Source organism: Melopsittacus undulatus, chromosome 12 (genome assembly GCF_012275295.1).
Source record: "Melopsittacus undulatus isolate bMelUnd1 chromosome 12, bMelUnd1.mat.Z, whole genome shotgun sequence".
Classification (NCBI taxonomy): Eukaryota; Metazoa; Chordata; class Aves; order Psittaciformes; family Psittaculidae; genus Melopsittacus; species Melopsittacus undulatus.
Window position 1 is genome coordinate 5,347,222 of NC_047538.1, and position 19,418 is coordinate 5,366,639.

The 19,418-nt window shown below is 39.2% G+C and overlaps 1 protein-coding gene across 4 annotated transcripts in view; it reads left to right on the forward strand.

Annotated features, from left to right (window-relative positions):
- CLSTN1 (calsyntenin 1) overlaps positions 1–19,418 on the forward strand; it is a 38,316-nt gene that overhangs the window by 15,877 nt on the left and 3,021 nt on the right. For 2 of the 4 annotated variants that reach the window (XM_034068550.1, XM_034068551.1), the window contains 15 exons: positions 1,100–1,295; positions 3,512–3,720; positions 4,666–4,815; positions 4,913–5,098; positions 6,313–6,561; positions 8,224–8,345; positions 9,740–9,902; positions 12,027–12,077; positions 13,841–13,998; positions 14,652–14,800; positions 15,303–15,529; positions 15,960–16,130; positions 16,679–16,824; positions 18,321–18,456; positions 19,105–19,289. In XM_034068550.1, coding sequence (XP_033924441.1) covers positions 1,100–1,295; positions 3,512–3,720; positions 4,666–4,815; positions 4,913–5,098; positions 6,313–6,561; positions 8,224–8,345; positions 9,740–9,902; positions 12,027–12,077; positions 13,841–13,998; positions 14,652–14,800; positions 15,303–15,529; positions 15,960–16,130; positions 16,679–16,824; positions 18,321–18,456; positions 19,105–19,289 — 2,498 coding nt within the window. The remainder of the gene's footprint in view (positions 1–1,099; positions 1,296–3,511; positions 3,721–4,665; positions 4,816–4,912; positions 5,099–6,312; positions 6,562–8,223; positions 8,346–9,739; positions 9,903–12,026; positions 12,078–13,840; positions 13,999–14,651; positions 14,801–15,302; positions 15,530–15,959; positions 16,131–16,678; positions 16,825–18,320; positions 18,457–19,104; positions 19,290–19,418) is intronic. The other 2 variants (XM_034068552.1, XM_034068553.1) reach the window with 1 other exon arrangement.

A 19,418-nucleotide genomic window follows, 5' to 3' on the forward strand; every position in this document is an offset into this window, starting at 1 on the left:
TATGCTTTGGAAAGTAATATATAACTGCTGAAGCATTGTAACACCTTCCCTGCAGTGTACTTCAGTAGCTTAAAATATGAGATCAAATACATTTTATTGAATACCTCTAGCCACGTTTGCAGCAGGAGTGCATCCTTGGTACTGAGATAACACTGCAACTAGAATAGCAAAATAGTGTTTTATGTTGGTGTAAGAAAATCACCTTCAAGACAGAAGTTACACAGGTAAAAACAAAGTATAGGTGATTAAAATGTTTGTTGAGTGCCTTTTGTCAGCACAGCTAGGTGTGCTAAGCTCAATTCCCATAATGGGCTGATGGATGGACCTAGTGGTGCCAGCAAGAGGTTTTGTAGTGTCATATTAGGTTTAGATATGGTTTAAAATGATGTATTAGGGAATTCTCTTGCAAGTTTGCTAGGATGAAGAGTCTGAATAGAAGGGAAAGCCTACTAAATCATTCCATGTGAGAGCTTCCTTGCCTAACAGATTTTGTCTGTGTTAGTAGATAGCTGTTGAAATGGATGCCTGAGAAGTTGGTATTTCTACCTTCCTCATTCAGTAGTTTGTTTTGATTCCCTAATTTTAGCCAGGTACATTGCACAGGAAGACTTTGTTCCTTGATCTGTTGACAGAATTTCTGTAATTATGGTGCTGAACCTGTACTTGAAGCTTTTTCATCCCTTGACTTGTAACTGTGCATTTTAACCTTTTGCTCTGGTCAAAATGAACAAGCTGCCCAGCTATTTCCAGTAGCTTGGCATAGAAGATATTACCAGTGGCCTTGGCTGTATGCTCTCATAAGATCTCTTACCCTAGAGCTATATCAAGTACTCCTGTGAAATGCCTGTCTACATTTCTCTTTTTCTCTTTTGTATTCCTGCATGAATGGATGCAAATAAACCAGTTGCTTGGAAGGCAGACGTATGCTTCTTTTTACTAAAGTTCCCAGATATCACCCATTTTAAAGCACAGTGCTCTTGCTTTGTCCACAGACCCTCACAAACCCTTGGCTGCAAAATATTTGGTCATTTATTAAAAAAACAAAATGAAAGTGTAAGAGTTTTGACCAGTTCTAACCTTTCTTACTTTGAATCTGTAGGTGAGATTTGTGGATTTAAAATTCACGGGCAGAATGTTCCCTTTGAAGCAGTGGTAGTGGATAAATCCACTGGGGAGGGAATAATACGCTCTAAGGAAAAGCTTGACTGTGAGCTACAGAAGGACTACACATTCACCATCCAGGCCTATGACTGTGGCAAGGGACCAGATGGAGCAAATGCAAAGAAATCCCACAAGTAAGTAAATCTGTGGTAGGCTGAGGGGAAGTTTGGTTTCAAGTGGTCTCCTGCTCATGGTGATTTATGGTCTGTGTATTTAGAGTAAATGTAAACCAAGTGTTACTACTGGAAGGCTTTAAGGGTAACACAAATAGCAGCAAAATGAGCATGAGCTGTTTTGACACCTCTTTAGCTGTGTTCTCAATGATCATACAGAATGGTTAGGGTTGGACCATAAAGCTCATTTGGCTCCTGATAACTGCTTTATCTTTTGATGTCTCTGAATTTGCATTGGAAAGTAGTGTGGGGATAGAAGCAGGAAAACTGCTGATATAGCTAAAATCCATCTAGAGTTGATATAGAGTTTGCATTGGATTCCAAGCCATTGTTCCAGAACTCAGTTTCTAAAACAAAAAACTGGTTTGAGAGGTCAGTCTGTGTTAAACTTAACCAGAATGGAAATGAAAACGTGTTGCTGTCATTTCCAGACAGCCTTGCTGAAAAAAGCCGGATCAATAGCATAAGTTTCATCTCTGCCTAGATTAAAGAATGAGAACAAAGCAATCTTCAACTAGTCTTTATCTAAGGAAAAAACCACAATGTAAAATGCTCTTTAGAAAATCCACTTGACAATAACAGTTTTAACACCCTGGTGTAAACATCTGCAGAGCATGTGGAAGATTACCATCTGTGTGAAGAAAAGAAGGGCATAAATAAGATGAGGAATAGACAGCAGCAGTCATCTTGGTGACAAATATGACCTTGTTACTCTATAGCTGTATCCTTCAAATAGCAGAAAGTTATCTCCTTTAGAATTACACTTACAGAAAACTATGTGATATTCAATTTGACTTTTGAAGAAAGATTTCAAAGAGAAATAAGGCAACACATGTTTTGTTGGGTTGACTGGAATTATATTCTTTGGTTTGATAGCGTACAGTTCCTTCTCTGCACTGTAGAACTTAACCTGTATTTTTCTGCCTGTGCTGGTTGAGATGTTTATCCAAATTCGTGGCTACATAATGAAGCAGTGCAGATCTGGCAGCATGCTCTGCAGCTCTTCTTTACCCACAGCAGGAATGCTGGGTTTCTGAGACCTGCACCTACAAACCACTGTGGAAATTTCCCTTGCCCAGTGCTGTGTGGGTTTTTTGTGGCTTTTAACCATCTTTGGGGTTCATAGGATCACAGACTGGTTTGAGTTGAAAGGGACCTTAAAGCTCATCCAGTTCCAACCTCCTGCCATGGGCAGGGACACCTTCCACTAGAGCAGGTTGCTCCAAGCCCCTGTGTACAACCTGGCCTTGAAAGTTTAGCTTGAATTTAGCTTTTAAAGTCAGGAGTTTAAAGCTGTTTGGTACAGAAGGCTGTTTTTTTTTGGTGACATTTATTGAGTACATGGGATAAAATAAAACCTTAAAGACTTTTACTTTAATGGAAGGGCTGTAGTGATCAAATTCTGTATTAGTTTACATTCCATCATTCACCTTTTCTTCTTGGGCTTTGGCAGAAACTGCATTATTTTCCTGTTCTATATATACCAGCAATCAATGACAAGTGTGAAATGATGTAATTCAAGCTGCAATGTGTTTAGGATAATCTGGCTTGGCTATATGATGTGTTAAAGTGTTTCTTCCACTTACGTGATTCTTCCATTTAAATTTCATTCCTGCATCCAAGAAATAAGCCAGTTTTCACTGACTTACCCAGCTCAGTACTTCATTAGCCAAAGCAAGCTAATTAAATGCACCTGACTGAGCTCTTAGTATAAGACCAGTCTTGTCATTCTTGTTCACATGAAGTAAAAACTGGGTGTTTATATCAAGTACTCTGACAGCAGGAAGGAACTAGAAAGATTGTAGTGTTTTAACAGAAGTAAGAGCCTGTTTTGTCACAGCTGTGTTTTGTTGTATTTCTGTAAGATGGTGACAATTTAATGGTTACAATACAAAGTTTTGGATTTTATTTGCAAATAAACAATAGTAAGCAATAACCTGGAACTATGCTGAATTCTATAGCAACACACTAGGAAAACATCCACTGCTTTCCTGGGTAGAGTGGTTGAGACTGGTAGTTTTATTAGTCATTGGTCAGTTCGTTCTGGGAACTGAAATTCTGACGGACAGCTTCATCTGTGCAAGAGGGAACTTGTGCGCATTGTAAAGTTCTGTCAGATTCCTTGCATGAATGGAGTTTGCAGTGTATAGGAACTGACCTTTCTGTTTTATTTCCAGAGCAACAGTACATATTCAGGTGAACGATGTTAATGAGTACGCCCCTGTGTTCAAAGAGAAGTCATACAAGGCAACAGTTATTGAAGGGAAGAGGTATGACAACATCCTCAAAGTGGAAGCAGTGGATGCAGACTGCTCACCTCAGTTCAGCCAGATTTGCAGTTATGAAATTGTAACTCCAGATGTACCTTTTGCTATTGACAAAGACGGTAAGAAAATCATGTGAAATGGAGTGGAAATTACTGTAATTTGCCACTCTAAGAATAGGATTTCAAACAGTTCAGTTTAAAACTACAGCAGCCCTGGTTTAACCCTTTCCTACAACATAGTTAAATGGAGATGTTCAGCAGTTTAATAATGAGAAATGTCTTTCAGTGCCAATCCCATGTGCTGATGTCAGGAGCAGATGGTGTGTTACATGTTTGTTGTTTCTTGTAAAATGCTTTTCAAAATAAAGGTAGCTGTATTATGTTTTAAACCAGCTCCTAATAGGCTTTTTTCCCCCCCAGCCCTATAGTTTCCTATTCCATTTTAGTATAGCTTTTAAAAATGGGATTCCATGTGTGTGCTTTTCACACTTGATGCTCATGATGTGGCTCTGGAGATTACAGTGTCATGGTTACTGGTTTTGAAGTGCAGTGATTTGTTTAGGTTGTTCCTTTCCACTGGTAATCTGTGGACCCTTCAAGATCTATAGAACTACTTCTAGGTGTTCAAGCAAGCTGATTAATCACAGCAAACCAGTTTTTAGTGGGCTTTAGTTTGAGGTTTTTGGGAATCTGATGGATAATTTTGGGGAATTGCCAGTGGATAATTGTCATGGGTGTGCAGATTGGTAATTTATGCATTGGTTGCCACCTCCGAACAGTTTCATTTTGGGTAATATGCTATTAAGAGTCTGATAAGTATCTACCTGCTGTTCTGTGTATTTGTACTTGTCTCTGGATTTATGTCATTTTTAAGGATCTGCACCTGATGTCAGGCATTGAAAAGTCAAATAGTGAAGGGCTAATTCACTCCAGTTGTGTCTGTTAAAGTTTTGGGGCCTGTATTCAGTACAGAGGTGGTATTTGGGTGTATTTAATGTGGTTAGTGACCTTGAGAAATGAATAGAAATTGATGTCTTGATTATTACTCTTTTTTTCTTGTATCAGGTTATATAAAAAACACAGAAAAGTTAAACTATGGTAAAGAACATCAGTATAAACTGACAGTAACAGCATATGACTGTGGGAAGAAGAGAGCTGCTGAGGATGTGTTGGTTAAAATTAGCATTAAGCCTACATGCAAGCCTGGCTGGCAAGGTTAGTTACATCTTCTCCCTGTCTGCTTTTAGCATTTGCTGGTACATTCAGTTAAACATGAGAGACTGTTAATATTGTTCTTTGTATAAATACACAGGCTGGAGCAAAAGAATAGAATACGAGCCTGGTACTGGTGCATTAGCTCTCTTCCCTGGTATGCATTTGGAGACATGTGAGGAGCCAGTAACCTCAATTCAAGCAACAGTTGAACTAGAAACTAACCATATTGGTAAAGGCTGTGACAGAGACACCTACTCTGAGAAATCCATTCACAGACTTTGTGGTAAGAATGCTTTTGTTCAGCTCAAGTCTTCTCTCTGTCTTAGTAGTTTTTTCTTTGACTATTCTGTTTGACCATAAATCAGTTGAGTAGGTACAGTCTCCATTGGCATGTAGTTTTCTAGCATGCAGTAAAAAGCATGAAATTGGCTGGAGGTGACAAAGTAATTCTCAAATGCAGTAAAGAATCACTTTTTTCTGCCTCTCCACTAGCTTATATAGACTAATAATTGCCCTCACTTTGAGATGCATGTTCCGAGAGGTGAAATGATTTTATGTATAAGGAAGGGTTTAGCCACTGAAACCTGTTTTTTCCTGGGGCATGATGATGGAATCTTACAAGGGTTTGAGTCGGAAGGGACCTTAAAGATGATCTATTTCCAGCCCCCCTGCCATGGGCAGGGACAATGATGGATGTGAAGGATGCAGTTAGGAAATACATGGTGAAAAAGCAGATGGAAAACCAGGAAAGTGTGCTTTGGAAAGAAGAGTTTACTTGCATCAATTACGTCTGTACTGTGCTTCTGGGAATTAAAGGCACCTTCATATCCACGTACCCTGCACTTAAAGATCCTGTGAAAAGTTTATGAATTCTTTGTAGTCAATATGGAAGAATTGGGATACGAGAATTATCATTAATGATTTGTGTCTTCAATTTAAGTTGGTTGAAAGTATGAATATGATGTAACCCTGGAGACCCAGTCTATTCCCTAATGATGTCACTGTGACATTAATGATTTAGGCTTGAAAAACCAGCAGTCTGAGTACCTGCTGGGTGTCATTGCTCCTGCCTGTGATACTGTTGGACAGTGATCTGGGATGGGATGCTTATGCAGCCGTCTTCAACTGGATGGTTATTAGTCCTACAACTAGTGCACTGTTAAGAGAAAGGCAGTGTGTACATGGGCCTGAGGGACAAGTAGTGTTCATGTAATGGTTCTTGAGAGAGAGGCAAAATAAGGCTCTACAGCTAGTAAGCAAAACAATTCCAACCAGATGAGATGTCTACACAGAAGTTAAATTTATAGAAGTCATTGTGTTTATTACATGTTTCTTATTAATGCCACATTATTTAAAGGGAGAATTGCCTGACGGGTGATGGTAGTGCATAATCCTGATGGTGCTGAACAAGTAGTGCTCAGAAAACCAGTCTGGTTTGAAACTAGAGGTTACTACTTTAGTTTCTACCATTTTTTCATTTGAGTGTTTTTATTGTAGGTGCTGCTGCTGGCACAGCTGAGCTGCTTCCACCTCCAAGCAGTGCTGCTAACTGGACAATAGGACTTCCTACAGATAATGGTCATGACAGTGACCAAGTCTTTGAATTCAATGGCACGCAAGCTGTGAAGATTCCCGATGGTGTTGTCACAGTCAATCTAAAAGAGCCCTTCATGATTTCAGTGTGGATGAGGCATGGGCCTGGAACCAAAGAGAAAGAAACAATTCTGTGCAATTCAGACAAGACAGGTTTGTCAATACTTCAACTATAAATGATCTCACTGTTGGGTTTACTTGGATTTATATATGGTGGCAGCATCTGTGAGATCCTTTATTTTTTTCTCTAGTTCAGATTTTTCTTGGAAGTGAAATGGGTTGTGAAAGTCACTTTGTCTTGTGCTTACCTATAGTCATGGCCTTAGATTGTCTAGCTTCAGATTAGGCAGACTTGTTTTTCTAGTTCTATTTCAGTTTACATCATGCATTTCTTTGCTGTGGTAGGTGACTTATCCTTGCAGTGCAGTCTTGATTTGCATCTCCAAAAATAGCCTTTTTCTTGATACTGCCTAAAATCATTCAAATACATATTTCAGGTTTAGTGACATTTGTTGCTGTGTCTTTTTTTCTAAGAGGAGATAATTTCTCTCTCTCCAGTGATGAAATTTTTCACCCTGTGCATAATCTCAGTCTCTGTGACTGCTGCAGACACAATCATTGTAGAGATGCTATTAGTAAGAAGCAAATCTGATAGCCCTGTTTCCCTAATTGCTGTCTAATGGGGGTAAAAGAATTCTTGGTTTTGTTAGCTGGAGCAATGGATTTGTTCAGTGTATTAGAAAGATACTTCATTTAAAATGCTGCCGGGTTTTTCAAAGGAAACTACATTGAATAGATTTTAAATGTTATTTGAAAATCAGAAAGATTTAACAGTATTTTTGATATCCTAAAAGCATTTCTTTGAACAGAAGAAAAGTGACTGTCATGCAGAACTAGGTACAGATATTCTCCTCTTCTCCCTGTCTTCACCTATTCTCGTTAACCAAAACCCATACCTTTGAATTCATGGAAGTGAATGAACTGGAGAAGAAAAGGCAAATGTAAATACAGCTTTTCCTGTTTCAAAGTACACGGGAAGGCAGACCTTCAAAACAAGTTTTCTTTTCCTGTTCCTTGGGTTGACCTTACCATATAATTTTGGTAACAGGCAGTTTCTGGTAGTACAGATATTTGCCTTCATTTCAATGGTATATGATGCCATACTGAAACACTGGAACTAGGTTTGTTACAGGGAGGCAATTTTGACTAAATCACACTGAACAGCACAGTCAGATTTAATGCAGTCAGGCTGAAAGGTTGACATGATTTTGGTGGGTTTTTTTTCATTCCCTTCTTTCTTGACTCCTCCATGCCAGGGAATGGATGGTGTAGCTGAAAAGTTTATTTTCATTTCTCTTACCTGTTTCTCTAGCATTTCACCTTTGTATTTATTTAAAATGATCAATCCTTCACAGCTACAGCTACATAGTTTTCTCTTAGGAAAGCATGTCTACCTGCCATCATGTGTACGCGTTTCAAAACAGTAACTAGATGTGATAGAAGCTACTCACTTGTAAGGAAAAAGCTCTTCTGTTTGCAAACAGAGCTGTTTCTCTTTTTCTCCTGCTGACAGGCTCATCTGTGACATGTCTGTTTGTTGTACAGTGGGTTACTCATCGGTTCTTCAAAGATACTCACCCTAACTACCATTACAGATGTTTTATGTTCCTTTTAAAATGTCTGATTTACTTTTTACATTTGTTTCTTCCTATCAGCTACTTGTGAATTTATGTCTGAAATTGCAGAACAGGTGAATTTTGTGGAGTCCTTAAGCTTTACAGAAAATAATAATGTTTAATTGAAACCCTCATGCAGATATGAACCGGCACCATTACACGCTCTATGTGCACAACTGCCGACTTGTTTTCCTCTTCCGCCAAGATCCTTCAGAGGAAAAAACATACAAACCTGCTGAGTTTCACTGGAAACTAAACCAAGTAAGTCTGGAAGAAGATTTGGTAGGATGTTAGAATGCAGTGAAAGCCATTGGAGACTAAACTACCTAATAGTATAATTATTGATAAGTGCTTTAGCAGCTCCAGATTCCTGATGTAATGTATTATAGAACACAACAGTACTTATTGGTGATCAGGTGTCAGAGATCCAGCTTCACCTTTTCATCTTCAATATAAAATGCTACTCTAGTGGTTTTACTAAACCCAGTGAAACTCACCAATCAAAGTACAAGTCATTGTCTTGAAAAGTAGGATAATATGGGTTTGTGTGTGAAAATACAATGTTAGTCTCTTAGCTGTGATGGCAGTTATCTTCACTAAATACACTATAAGGTAGTGTGCATGAGAAAGCAGGAAGTATTCCAGTTCATAGCATTAAAATAGGATAACAGAAGAACTTCTTAATCCTTTTACACACTGAAATAAAATTGGTGACTCTTTGCACATTGTGAGCAGTAGCTACAAATCAGGCTTCTTAATTAGGTTTTACTCCACAAAGAGTTAATAGGCCTCTGAAGGATGCAGGTACTTTCTGCTTCCTGTTCAGAAAGAGGTTGTCTGTTTGTAGTCTTTCAGTCATGTATATACTTAATCATTTTAGATGTGAATATGAAAGCTGTAATAATTAATCTTCACTTTGGTCCTGTTAAATGCTGTAGAACTTAGTTCTATGAATTCATTATGATCATGAAGAGTGAGGCAGAAGGAACTGTGTGCTTTTTTAGCCCTCTGGGTCTGAGTGATAAAATAACACTGGATATCTGTAAATTGATAAAGGCTCTTGTAATTGCTGTAGATCACTGTTACAGGTCAGTTTTGCAAGTTACCTAAGTGATGAGTTACTTTCTAACATATTTAAGGCTCTACTATTTTCCATGCAGGGCAATGTTTACCGTTTCAATGGTAAAATGCCCACATATACCCTTATGGAAAGATTGTTACTTTCCAAAACTAATCAGCTCTCACTGTGATTCTATTATGGAAGGCTTTTTTTCTATTCAAAATAGTCACATTTTTCTCTAAACAGTCCCTCGTAGCCAACGCAGATCCTTTATCAAGTAAAGTTGTATTGTAACTATTTCAGAAGGTTCTTGCATATAGATACATATTTTTACATTGATATATGCTGTTATTAGGTATTCTAATAATTCAAGGAACAGAACTACACACAGCTTCTAACATTGGCAAAGAGAAATCATTTATAGATACTTGACAGGTGGTTTGCTTGTCAGATGCATGCTATGTGTGTGAGACAAAGTGTGCCTGCACAGGCTTAGAGGTCATTGGTGTCTATGCAAAGTGGGTATCAGATCAGTTACTCAAGTGTGATTAAAAACCAAAATGAAAGTAGAATGTTTAAAATTGTCTTCACTCAGGTGTGTGACAAGGAGTGGCATCATTATGTTGTCAGTGTGGAATTCCCAGTGGTAACTCTCTATGTGGATGGGGTTTCCTATGATCCTTTCCCAGTGACTGAGGATTACCCACTTCATGCCTCCAAGATAGAGACACAGCTAGTAGTTGGAGCGTGTTGGCAAGGTAACTGTTCACAATGGTTAATACTTTTAGCTGTTTAAAAAAGCAGTCTTTGTGGTCAGCCTGGGAGCACTTGTTTTGTCTTTTGCAGATTGTTTTTCTGACCAGTTATTTTGATGTATTTCCTCTTTTAGTCATTTTTTCCCTGAGTGTGTTCTTGCTTGGCCACAGGTGCATGTGAAATAGGAAGCTATTCACCAAGCACATCCCATCAAAGTGATTTTTGTGGTAACCATGGGAATAGCAATGGCTTATTTTTAATAACAGTTGTAAAAGTGCATCATAATAGTTCACATTACTAAGCAGAACACTTGATTTCAAGTAGGTTGAAAAGCATACGCTAGAAAGTGTTCTTATAAATGGAGACATGACCCGCAGACAATTCAGCTGAGCAGCACAGTGATGCTGTCTCTTGGATATTTTGCCATTTCTGCTTATAAAAACAAGCGTAGAAAGCATCTGCTTTATTGTATGCAGACTATAGCTTAAAACACAATATTCTACAAACTGTAGAACGCAAATTCATGTGTCCTGATCCTCGTGAAACCTACTCTTCAAAGCTTAAGAAAAAGGAGAAGAATGCATCTGAACTTGGATGCAGATTATCAGAGATCTTTGTAACAAAGGTCTTGTGTCACAGTCCTGAACTGAAGTGTTTGCTTACTGATTAAATTACACCCTAGCCAGTATAAAGCTGATCTTTTTGGTCAGAGATAAAGCAGTGTTAAATCATTCATGAGTTACTGTAGTTGGGAATATGGGCTGTAGTTGCAGTCTCCAGTAATGCATAGAAGTAGCTTGCAAATGAATGAGAAATGGAAAGCTTTGAGATATTTTAATCTAATTAAGTCTCGGTATTAGAATGTCTGTTTTCTCTTTTAAGAGTTTTAAGCCTTTCAAGAGTGAATGAAGGTGAAATTACCAAAATAACCTCTCCATCAAATTTACTCTTTTGTGACAAGTTCACTGTCTTTCAGTATTAATGTTATCTTGGTGCTAAACTCATTCTGTTGTCCCTTCTTCTGAGTCAGTTATTTTCCCCATCATTCATCTCATTTTGTTTGTGACTTTACAGCTCTGTCTTCTAACTCAAAGGGAAGCTATAGTGGCTGGTTTTCAAGAAACTGGAGCTTGGAATCTCTGTTCCACCTAAGTGTGTGGATTGTGTAATGGCTTCCATATATGTTCTGCATCCTAACAAAAGCATATACACTTACTTTAAAACCTGTCCTTTCATATTGGCACAATTATATGATTCTTTAATTTCTTCTGACATGAATTTTCACTTCAATGACAGCAGACTGAAGTAGGAGCATTAAAATTCTGGAACACAAGAACTTGAGGTGCTACCTTTTAAAAATTCCACTAAAGGCCTGATTTTTAGGGGATTAGAACACAAAGGGCTGGGAAAAAGCATGCCAAAGGAGCAAAGTTACTGCTTAAGGCCATCCTCTTTGTCTTACCAAGATCTGCTCTAAGTTACAAGCACAGCTCACCTCTAAGGAGAGAGAGATTTTATGCTTTTGAAAAAGTTCTTTTGACATTTCTTTTAAAAGATTAAAAGCTGTTTTCCACTGTCAGTGTTTCTCCCCTGAGACACTTTGATCTGATAAATTGACTGCTTAATACAGATAATGCTATTATTATGATAAAAATTCTGTGTTGGTAATGGCTGGTTTTGATCAGCATTTAATACCTTGTGGTGATTTGCTGATACAGGCTGGATTTCACCTTACATTCCCCTTTAGTAGTTGAGAGAGAAGAAAATCAATTGAGCCAGTCGATCAGCTTCTATCTCATCACTCAGAGTGTTTTTGTGAGACTGGGTATCTGTGGGTGAAGTGTTCTCCAATGGGACTGCTTTTCCTGCAGCTTGTGGATTGGGCTCTTCAGGTTGTCTTGTCATGAATGTTATATTCTTGTAAATGACATAGTAATGCTTCTTCCCTGCATTGCAGCTGTTCATGTTGCAAACAACTTGTAATCCTTGAGAAGCTGGGTCAAGTATGAGCAGACTTGGGGGGGGGGGGAAATGCTGCTTTGTATTTCTGTGATAAGAGAGTTTGCCAAATTGTAACTACTTGGACTTTTCCCTGTTGTCCTATTCTTTGTCTTGCTTTTCTACAGAATATACAGGAAATGAAAATGACAATGAAACTGTGCCTGAGACCTCTGCAGGTTGCTGGAGTTTTTTCCCTACTGTTTTGTTTCATTTTTAAGCCAAGACATTGCTTCATCTCGCACACAGCATGAAATGCAGGCATTGCATTTGGGCCATTGACCTTCACATAATCCTCTCCTAGGCTTGTTTCTTCATTGTGCTTCTATTTCCAGAGCTTCATCAGCTGATTTTTTTTTATTATTTTTTTTTATTTTTTGCTTTCTTTTTATTCTTTTGATGGTTTTGGTTGTTTTTTTGGTTGCACCCAAATGCACCTCCATGTACAAATCTGCAACCATTGTGATTGCAGTGAAGTGGTGTAAAAAGTCATTGATGTAAAATAGGAGCTATCATGTCTTTCAGCCAGTTCTGTTAAAACGTATCTGCACCTCATCCTATATAGATACAGATGTATGTAGGTATGTGTGATCATAGAATTATTCAGTAGGTTGGGAAAAACCTGTGGAAGTCAGGTAACTGCTCCCCACTCAAAGCAAGATCAGTTTCACATATAGATCAGATTGCTCATATATAACTCAAAGACCTAGAATTTAAAGTGGATACTGATTTGATCAGAAATTGATAGGAAGTTCTAATGACAGTGAATGGACATAAAAGCTTTGGCTCCAGGTGTTTCAGGTTGGCCACAGAAACTTATTTTCTTAGAAAGTTTTACTGAGAGTTCAGTGGATTTTGTGCCTTGAGTTGAGACCCTTAAAATTAGTGTGTGTTTCTCAAAGTGTATTCAAAATCCTGCTTGTTCTGTGAAGTTGAATGGTCCAGATGTAGTTAAGAATAGATATCTAACTGTGCATCACATTTTAGTTTGGCAAGGAGGCAACAGAAGCCAGAGAATAGAAGCTGGAGCTCTGTAAAACTAAACTGGAAAATACATCATTTGTAACAGCACAATTGACTACTGAAAATTGTATTGAGTTATGCCAGGGATCTTCTGGCATTTAGAATGTTAAAATGAGCTCAGACATCTTTCTAAAACTCTGGTAGCTTAGCAAGTTATGACCTTGAAATCCAGTTCCTGGGTGGTGTTCTGTGACCCCCATTGATTAGTAAGATGGACTCAGTGGCCATCAGAATGTCATCTTCAAAAAGTCTAAGCAGTGAGGAGCTTATTGCGTTGCAGTTCATTTAGACTTAAATATCTAAAAAGTGAGTTACCTGGGCTTAAACTGCTTGGTTTAGTCCATAGAGAGAAGGTGGCACCTTTAGAGGGGAGCAGTTAACTCTTAGACACCTTTTTGAGAATGAGCTGATTCACTTTGTGAAGTATAGTTCTATCCTTTGAGTCTAAAGAGGGTCTGTGTTGATCAGTTTAGATGTAGACAACATCTAGAGCAAGGATGCTCTTGTTTTTTATCCCAATGGGCATTGCCCTTCTTGTAGAGAATCAACTAGCAGGAAGCATTACCTCAACATACGAAGATCCAGGTTTCTATGGCTCATCTCATGGTTGTCTGTCCTTTCTGAAGAACACCACCTCTCTGTATGGGCGATGTTGTTTGAAGTGTTTGTTACAGAAATACTAGCCTGAGTTTCACAGTTCGAGATGGCCCCACGTGTCTTGAAGGCCATATGCATGGGGAACTGTTGAATTCTTTCTTTATGCTTGAACATAATCACAAGGTTAACACCCAGTATGGATAAAAACTAACCTGCATGTGTATAATGCTTCTGTGGTACCAGAAGGCATTTTTTGTTGTATTACAAAAGAAACTGTAAGAGTCAAACCATGTAAGGGTTTTTCCTTCCTCCCTCTATGAAGGTGGTGAACTCCGCATGGCTCAGTTTTTCCGAGGCAACCTGGCAGGTTTGATGATCCGTTCTGGTAAACTGGAGAACAAGAAGGTGATAGATTGCCTGTACACATGCAAGGAGGGATTGGATTTGCAGATGGCTGATGGTGTTGGCAAAGGCGTGAAGGTAAAATTGTATGTGAATGAAGGAGAGTGTGTGTGTTGCTTTGCTGATAATAGTTATGAGTTTTGCTGGTAGGGGTGTCCCAAATAAAACAAGCTAATCCATTGTGACATTCTGCAGTAAAATTGCATGAAAACTAGGAAATCTTGTATAGATGTGGTCTTAGTGGTGTTTAAGGATAAAAGTCACTGTGTTCTCTTCAAGTCTTGAAGAGAAAATCTGTATTTGTAAGCCTCTCTGTTTCAGCAGCTATACCAGTTTGACTAATAAAAGATATACTTAACAAGTAGCTTAGTAGAATGAGACTTACCCTGCATGCCTGTTTTGGTAGCAAGGATGTGTGAACAGAGCTGAATTTCTCCTTTACATTAGCTGTCTCTCTTCATATTACTGTTACTATAATCTCCACATCAGAACTCTGCTAAGTGTCTAGATATTTGTCTTAAAGAATGAACCATTAAATATATTCCACTGAAATAAGGAAGTGAAGAGGGAAGTTAAATTGCACTGGAGGGCCAGTAATGGCCTTACTGCTTTGAATATAGGTGTAGTTATCCTAGTGTTTGCCAGGCTAAGCAGTGCTGAACTTCCACTTTTAATTGTTAGATCATGTTACTGTTGGGGCGTTCTCTTACATTCTTTCTCTGTTATTTCAGATCCACATGAATCCAAGTCAGTCAACGCTGACTGTGGAAGGGGATGACATTGACAGAGTTGACAAGGCCATGCAGCACATTTCCTATCTGAATTCCCGCCAGTTCCCAACACCTGGAATTCGGAGGCTTAAAATCACCACTGTTGTCAAGTATGTCCTAGTGCTGAAATAACGTGTCACTGTACAGTGATAACTGAAGCCTGAATGATGGTGATGTATCTCAGTTGAGATAAATAAGGGAGTCTTGTGTGTAACTGTCACACATTTGAATGCAACAGATGTTTTCTGCACCAGCACCCTTGTTTTCTTCCTGAGAATGTAGTAAATGGTGTGTAATATAAAGACGAACTTAAGCAATAGTATGCTATGAGTATATCTCCAGTATCACAGCCTTCATTAAAGGTATTATCTGTGACTGTTAGTCACAGCATTAGAAAATGGGCCAAATGTTAACTGTAAGTAAAAGGTAATTGAAAGATTGCTCCCTTGGTGAGGAATTCCTGCTTTCCAACACAGTTGATGAATTTATCTCAGACTCTTGGGTCTGAGACAGAGCTCTTCAAAAATTCATAAAGCAATTACTCTGCATAATTGTGCCTCCCTTTGAAATAGCCTCCTTTAACTGTGCAAAACTGCTTCCTCTTTCTCATAGATGTTTCAATGAAGATGCCTGTGTCTCCATTCCTTCTGTGGAGGGATACATAATGGTCTTGCAACCAGAGGAACCAAAAATCAGCCTTAGTGGCATCAACCATTTTGCCCGCTCTGCTTCAGAGTTTGAGAGTTCCGAGGGTGTTGCCCTCTTTCCTGAGCTTCGCATAATAAGCACCATTACACGGGAGGTGGAGCCAGAGGGAGATGGAGATGAAGATCCTACAGGTAACATCCTTTTCTGCTTAGGACTATTGCCTACTCTCACCCCATTCAGTGATCATGTTGGGGGACCTTCCACTTGCAAAGAGCCATTGATTTCTCTTTTAGTACAGAGTCTAGTAGGGGAAAAGAAGCTGTAGGTCTCTTGTGAGGTTTAGATGCTCTGCTCTGGGCTGACAAAAGTCTTCCTGGAAATAGTAGTAAGCCCAGGCCATTATCTTCATGTAAATATCCTGTATTTGTATATATATTTGTATATATATCTTTGTATTTGGTATAATTTTTTAAATCATTATTTAATGAATATGTGCTCTCCTAACTTGAGGCCCAGATCTTAATATTTGTTCTGGAAGGAGGATTGAGTTTTGATAGCCCCTGGGCTCTTCTCTACTTCACCTTTGTTTCTCTTACCTCTGTCTTTTTCTCTGCTTTTCAGTACAAGAGTCATTGGTATCTGAAGAGATCATGCATAACCTGGATACATGTGAGGTGACAGTGCTAGGAGAGGAGCTGAATCAGGAACAGGAGAGCCTGGAGATTGATATGACACGATTACAGCAGAAGGGCATTGAGATGAGTAGTTCCAACCTTGGCATGATAATCACAGGTAGGGGTTACTGCTTCTGTTCTGGTTCTAGGAAGGGTCTGAAGACCGTGATAATGGGAAGGATGTGCTAGAGATGATTCATAACACCTCACTGCTTTGGTTTTGACTAGTTTCAAGCTCAGATGTGTTTTAACTCTTTCATGGAAAGCTGTGATTCTAGAAAACACATAATTCTAGTCCCTGTTTTCTGTTCTTCTCTCATGTCCCAAATTGCAGGTTATCTCTGGACTGTAGAAATGAAGTGCATTTGGCCCCAGAAAACACTTTTTCCTTGCACAAATATTCCAGTGCTTAGGAGTATGCATTATTCCTTTCTACTTTATATTCAGAATATGTTGATGTACTCAAAAAAAAAAAAAGGCTCCCAAAATCCCTTCAAAGCCTAAGTAGGTCTAGGATTTTATCCCAGAATCAATCCATAGGATTCCAGTGGAGCTGACATACCTGTCAGCCAAGAAAACTTAAAGAAAGGGAGTAATATTTGTGGAGTATGTGATGTACTCATCTGTTGCAAAGTGACTGTTGTACTTGTTCTTCTCTCTCCACAGGGGTTGATACTATGGCTAGTTATGAAGAAGTTTTGCACTTGATACACTACAGAAACTGGCACACTGCTTCCCTCTTTGACAGAAAGTTCAAGTTAGTGTGTTCTGAGCTTAACGGTCGCTATGTCAGCAACGAGTTTAAAGTGGAGGTATGTGAGCTGAGTGATCACTGCGAAGTTGTAGAGTGTGGATGGCTAAGAGGGAAGTTATTGCCTCAACTGATGGATAATTGATCAATTATTGACTTGGATTTTTGCCCTGTAAATAAATATTAATCAATGATTGCATTTCAGGCTGCTTCTTATATATAACCATGTTCTTAATCCTACATTTCAGCTTTAAATAAGACCGCCTAAATGGGGATTTGGCTGGTCTGGCTCATGGAAGTGTGAAGGTGAAAAGGTTGAATTGGAAACACAGGGCATTAATTTAGCAAAGAACTATCAAACAGAGTAAGAGTGGTGCTGTCAGAGACTTGTGTGGCCTTCATGTGTGACTTCTGGGATTCTGCAGATGGAATTGCTAGGCCCTTCACTGTTTAGCCTGTGGGATGCTTAAATTACTGATAATAAGGGTTTATAAAAGGACACAGGCTAACATTGCGTTTCCTCTGCAGTAAAGTACAGGCTAATTGTTACTTAATATGCTTATATCAAATATATTGAAGTCCAGCAGAATATAACATAAAGGTCACCAAAATTTCAGGTGCTAGAATGTAAAGTTACTTATGTGGAGAGGAACTGTCATGTGTCTGCATCTTTCAGCTATGAGCTTGAATTTGTACCCCTTAAGGCTGACCAAAGGGACAGCAGTGAAGTTAACAGTATTTACCACTAGCGGCGTGGTTGTGGTGGGCTGGGGAGCCTCCTGTGCTGCAGAATGGGAATCTTTGTGTTAAGTAATGTGGGTTTGTTTCCTGAGGAAATTCTATGAGCTCAAGTTGGGATCTTAGCAAACTGTTGAACTGCAAATGCTTTCCTTGTCCTATAGTAAATGTGCTCTCTTCCTGTTGTGCAGCTGGTCAGGTACCCGCTCTCACAGTGTTCCACTGCAGGAGGGTATATTTAGCTCTGCTTGTTTGGAAAGGAAATGTGAAATGTGTGGTGCATATGATGAGCTTGCAGTTGTTCCTAAAAGCCAGTGTGGGTTAAACTGGAAAGAATGGTTTTGTTCTTCTTAACCCTTTGACTGTAGCAAGGGTATTTTCTTTGCTGTTAGTGGAAGATGCACAGCAAATAAGATGGGAGTGAAGAAGATGTAATCAGTGTGTTACAGATCTTTCTAGATGCTCTTATTTCAGGATTAAAATGGCTGGCTATCAAATTTGATTATAAAATGGCTTTATCTGTTTTATGCTGAAGTACTGGTGTCTGTACACAAAGTAAAACAGATTTGAGAGCTGTGAAACGGGAGGGGTTTGTGACAAGGAATTGTAACATGAGGGAGCTACTGCTAGGGATGGTTGTCCCCTGAGACAAGCTGCTGTTGTGTTGAAGGAGAGCTGGATGCCTGCTCTGGGAAATAGATATTCATTTATATTCTATATGTTATATTCTGTATGTTATATTCTGTATATTCTTGCTTTCTCTCTTCAGAATTTGAACAGTTATATTTCTGGAGCTTAATGTTTTCTTTCTGTTCCTAGGTGAACGTCATCCACACTGCTAACCCGGTTGAACACGCCAATCACATAGCTGCACAGCCGCAGTTCGTGCATCCAGTGCACCACACGTTTGTTGATCTCTCTGGTCACAACTTGGCTAATCCTCACCCATTTTCAGGTAAGAATTCTCAGTCTCTGCAGTTCAGCTGTGGTTTTCTGGTGTTAAAATGGTACAGAGGCTTCTGGCTGCAGAGAGGTGTTATCCCAGAGTTTAAACCACTGCGCTGCACTAATAATCTAAGCAGCTACTCAGTCCTGTTCTGTTATTGCCCAGGTAGGGAGGGGATTAGTAGAGGTCTATAAAATAGAGTTTCTTCCTTGGCAGATGGGAGGTGTACCAGTCTCGAGGGCACTGTAAGACCTGGGGCAGTATTTGTTCTGAATAGCATGAGCAAAGACATGCAGTGCTATTCCCTTGATGGTATCTGTCCTTTCTGGCTTAATTGTGGTAATTTGGCATGGGTATGGGATATGAAAAGAAGAAAACCAGGCATTTTAGAGAGGAGTCTGTGTGTGTGTGGTGGCATCTGTTTCCCATGTGTTGTCAGTCCTTCAGATTGATGTAATTATACTTAAGGAACTAGGTTTTAGTTCTTAAGGCTCCAGCTGCCTTTTTAAGAGACCTCAGCCACACTGCCTCTGTGCAGCTACATCTATTTGTATAATGCCATTTCCCCCTTCCAGGAGCAGAGTACTAGTTACTAGCATTGTGTAAGAGTTACTTATCAACATCAGCTAAGAAACTCCTTTTATTTTCTTGTTGCAGTCGTTCCAAGCACAGCCACTGTTGTGATTGTAGTTTGTGTCAGCTTCCTGGTTTTCATGATTATTCTGGGAGTGTTCCGAATCCGAGCTGCACATCAGAGAACGATGCGTGACCAGGACACTGGAAAGGAAAACGAGATGGACTGGGATGACTCTGCTTTGACCATCACTGTGAACCCTATGGAGGTAACACTGGTGTCTCGGCACCTAACAAAAAATGCTCTTTTGCAGCTGTATTGGGTGTGATGGACACAGTGGAGCAAAACCAAGTGCTGAACTCAGAGTAGAGACATGAACTGTGAGTTTTTAATGAAG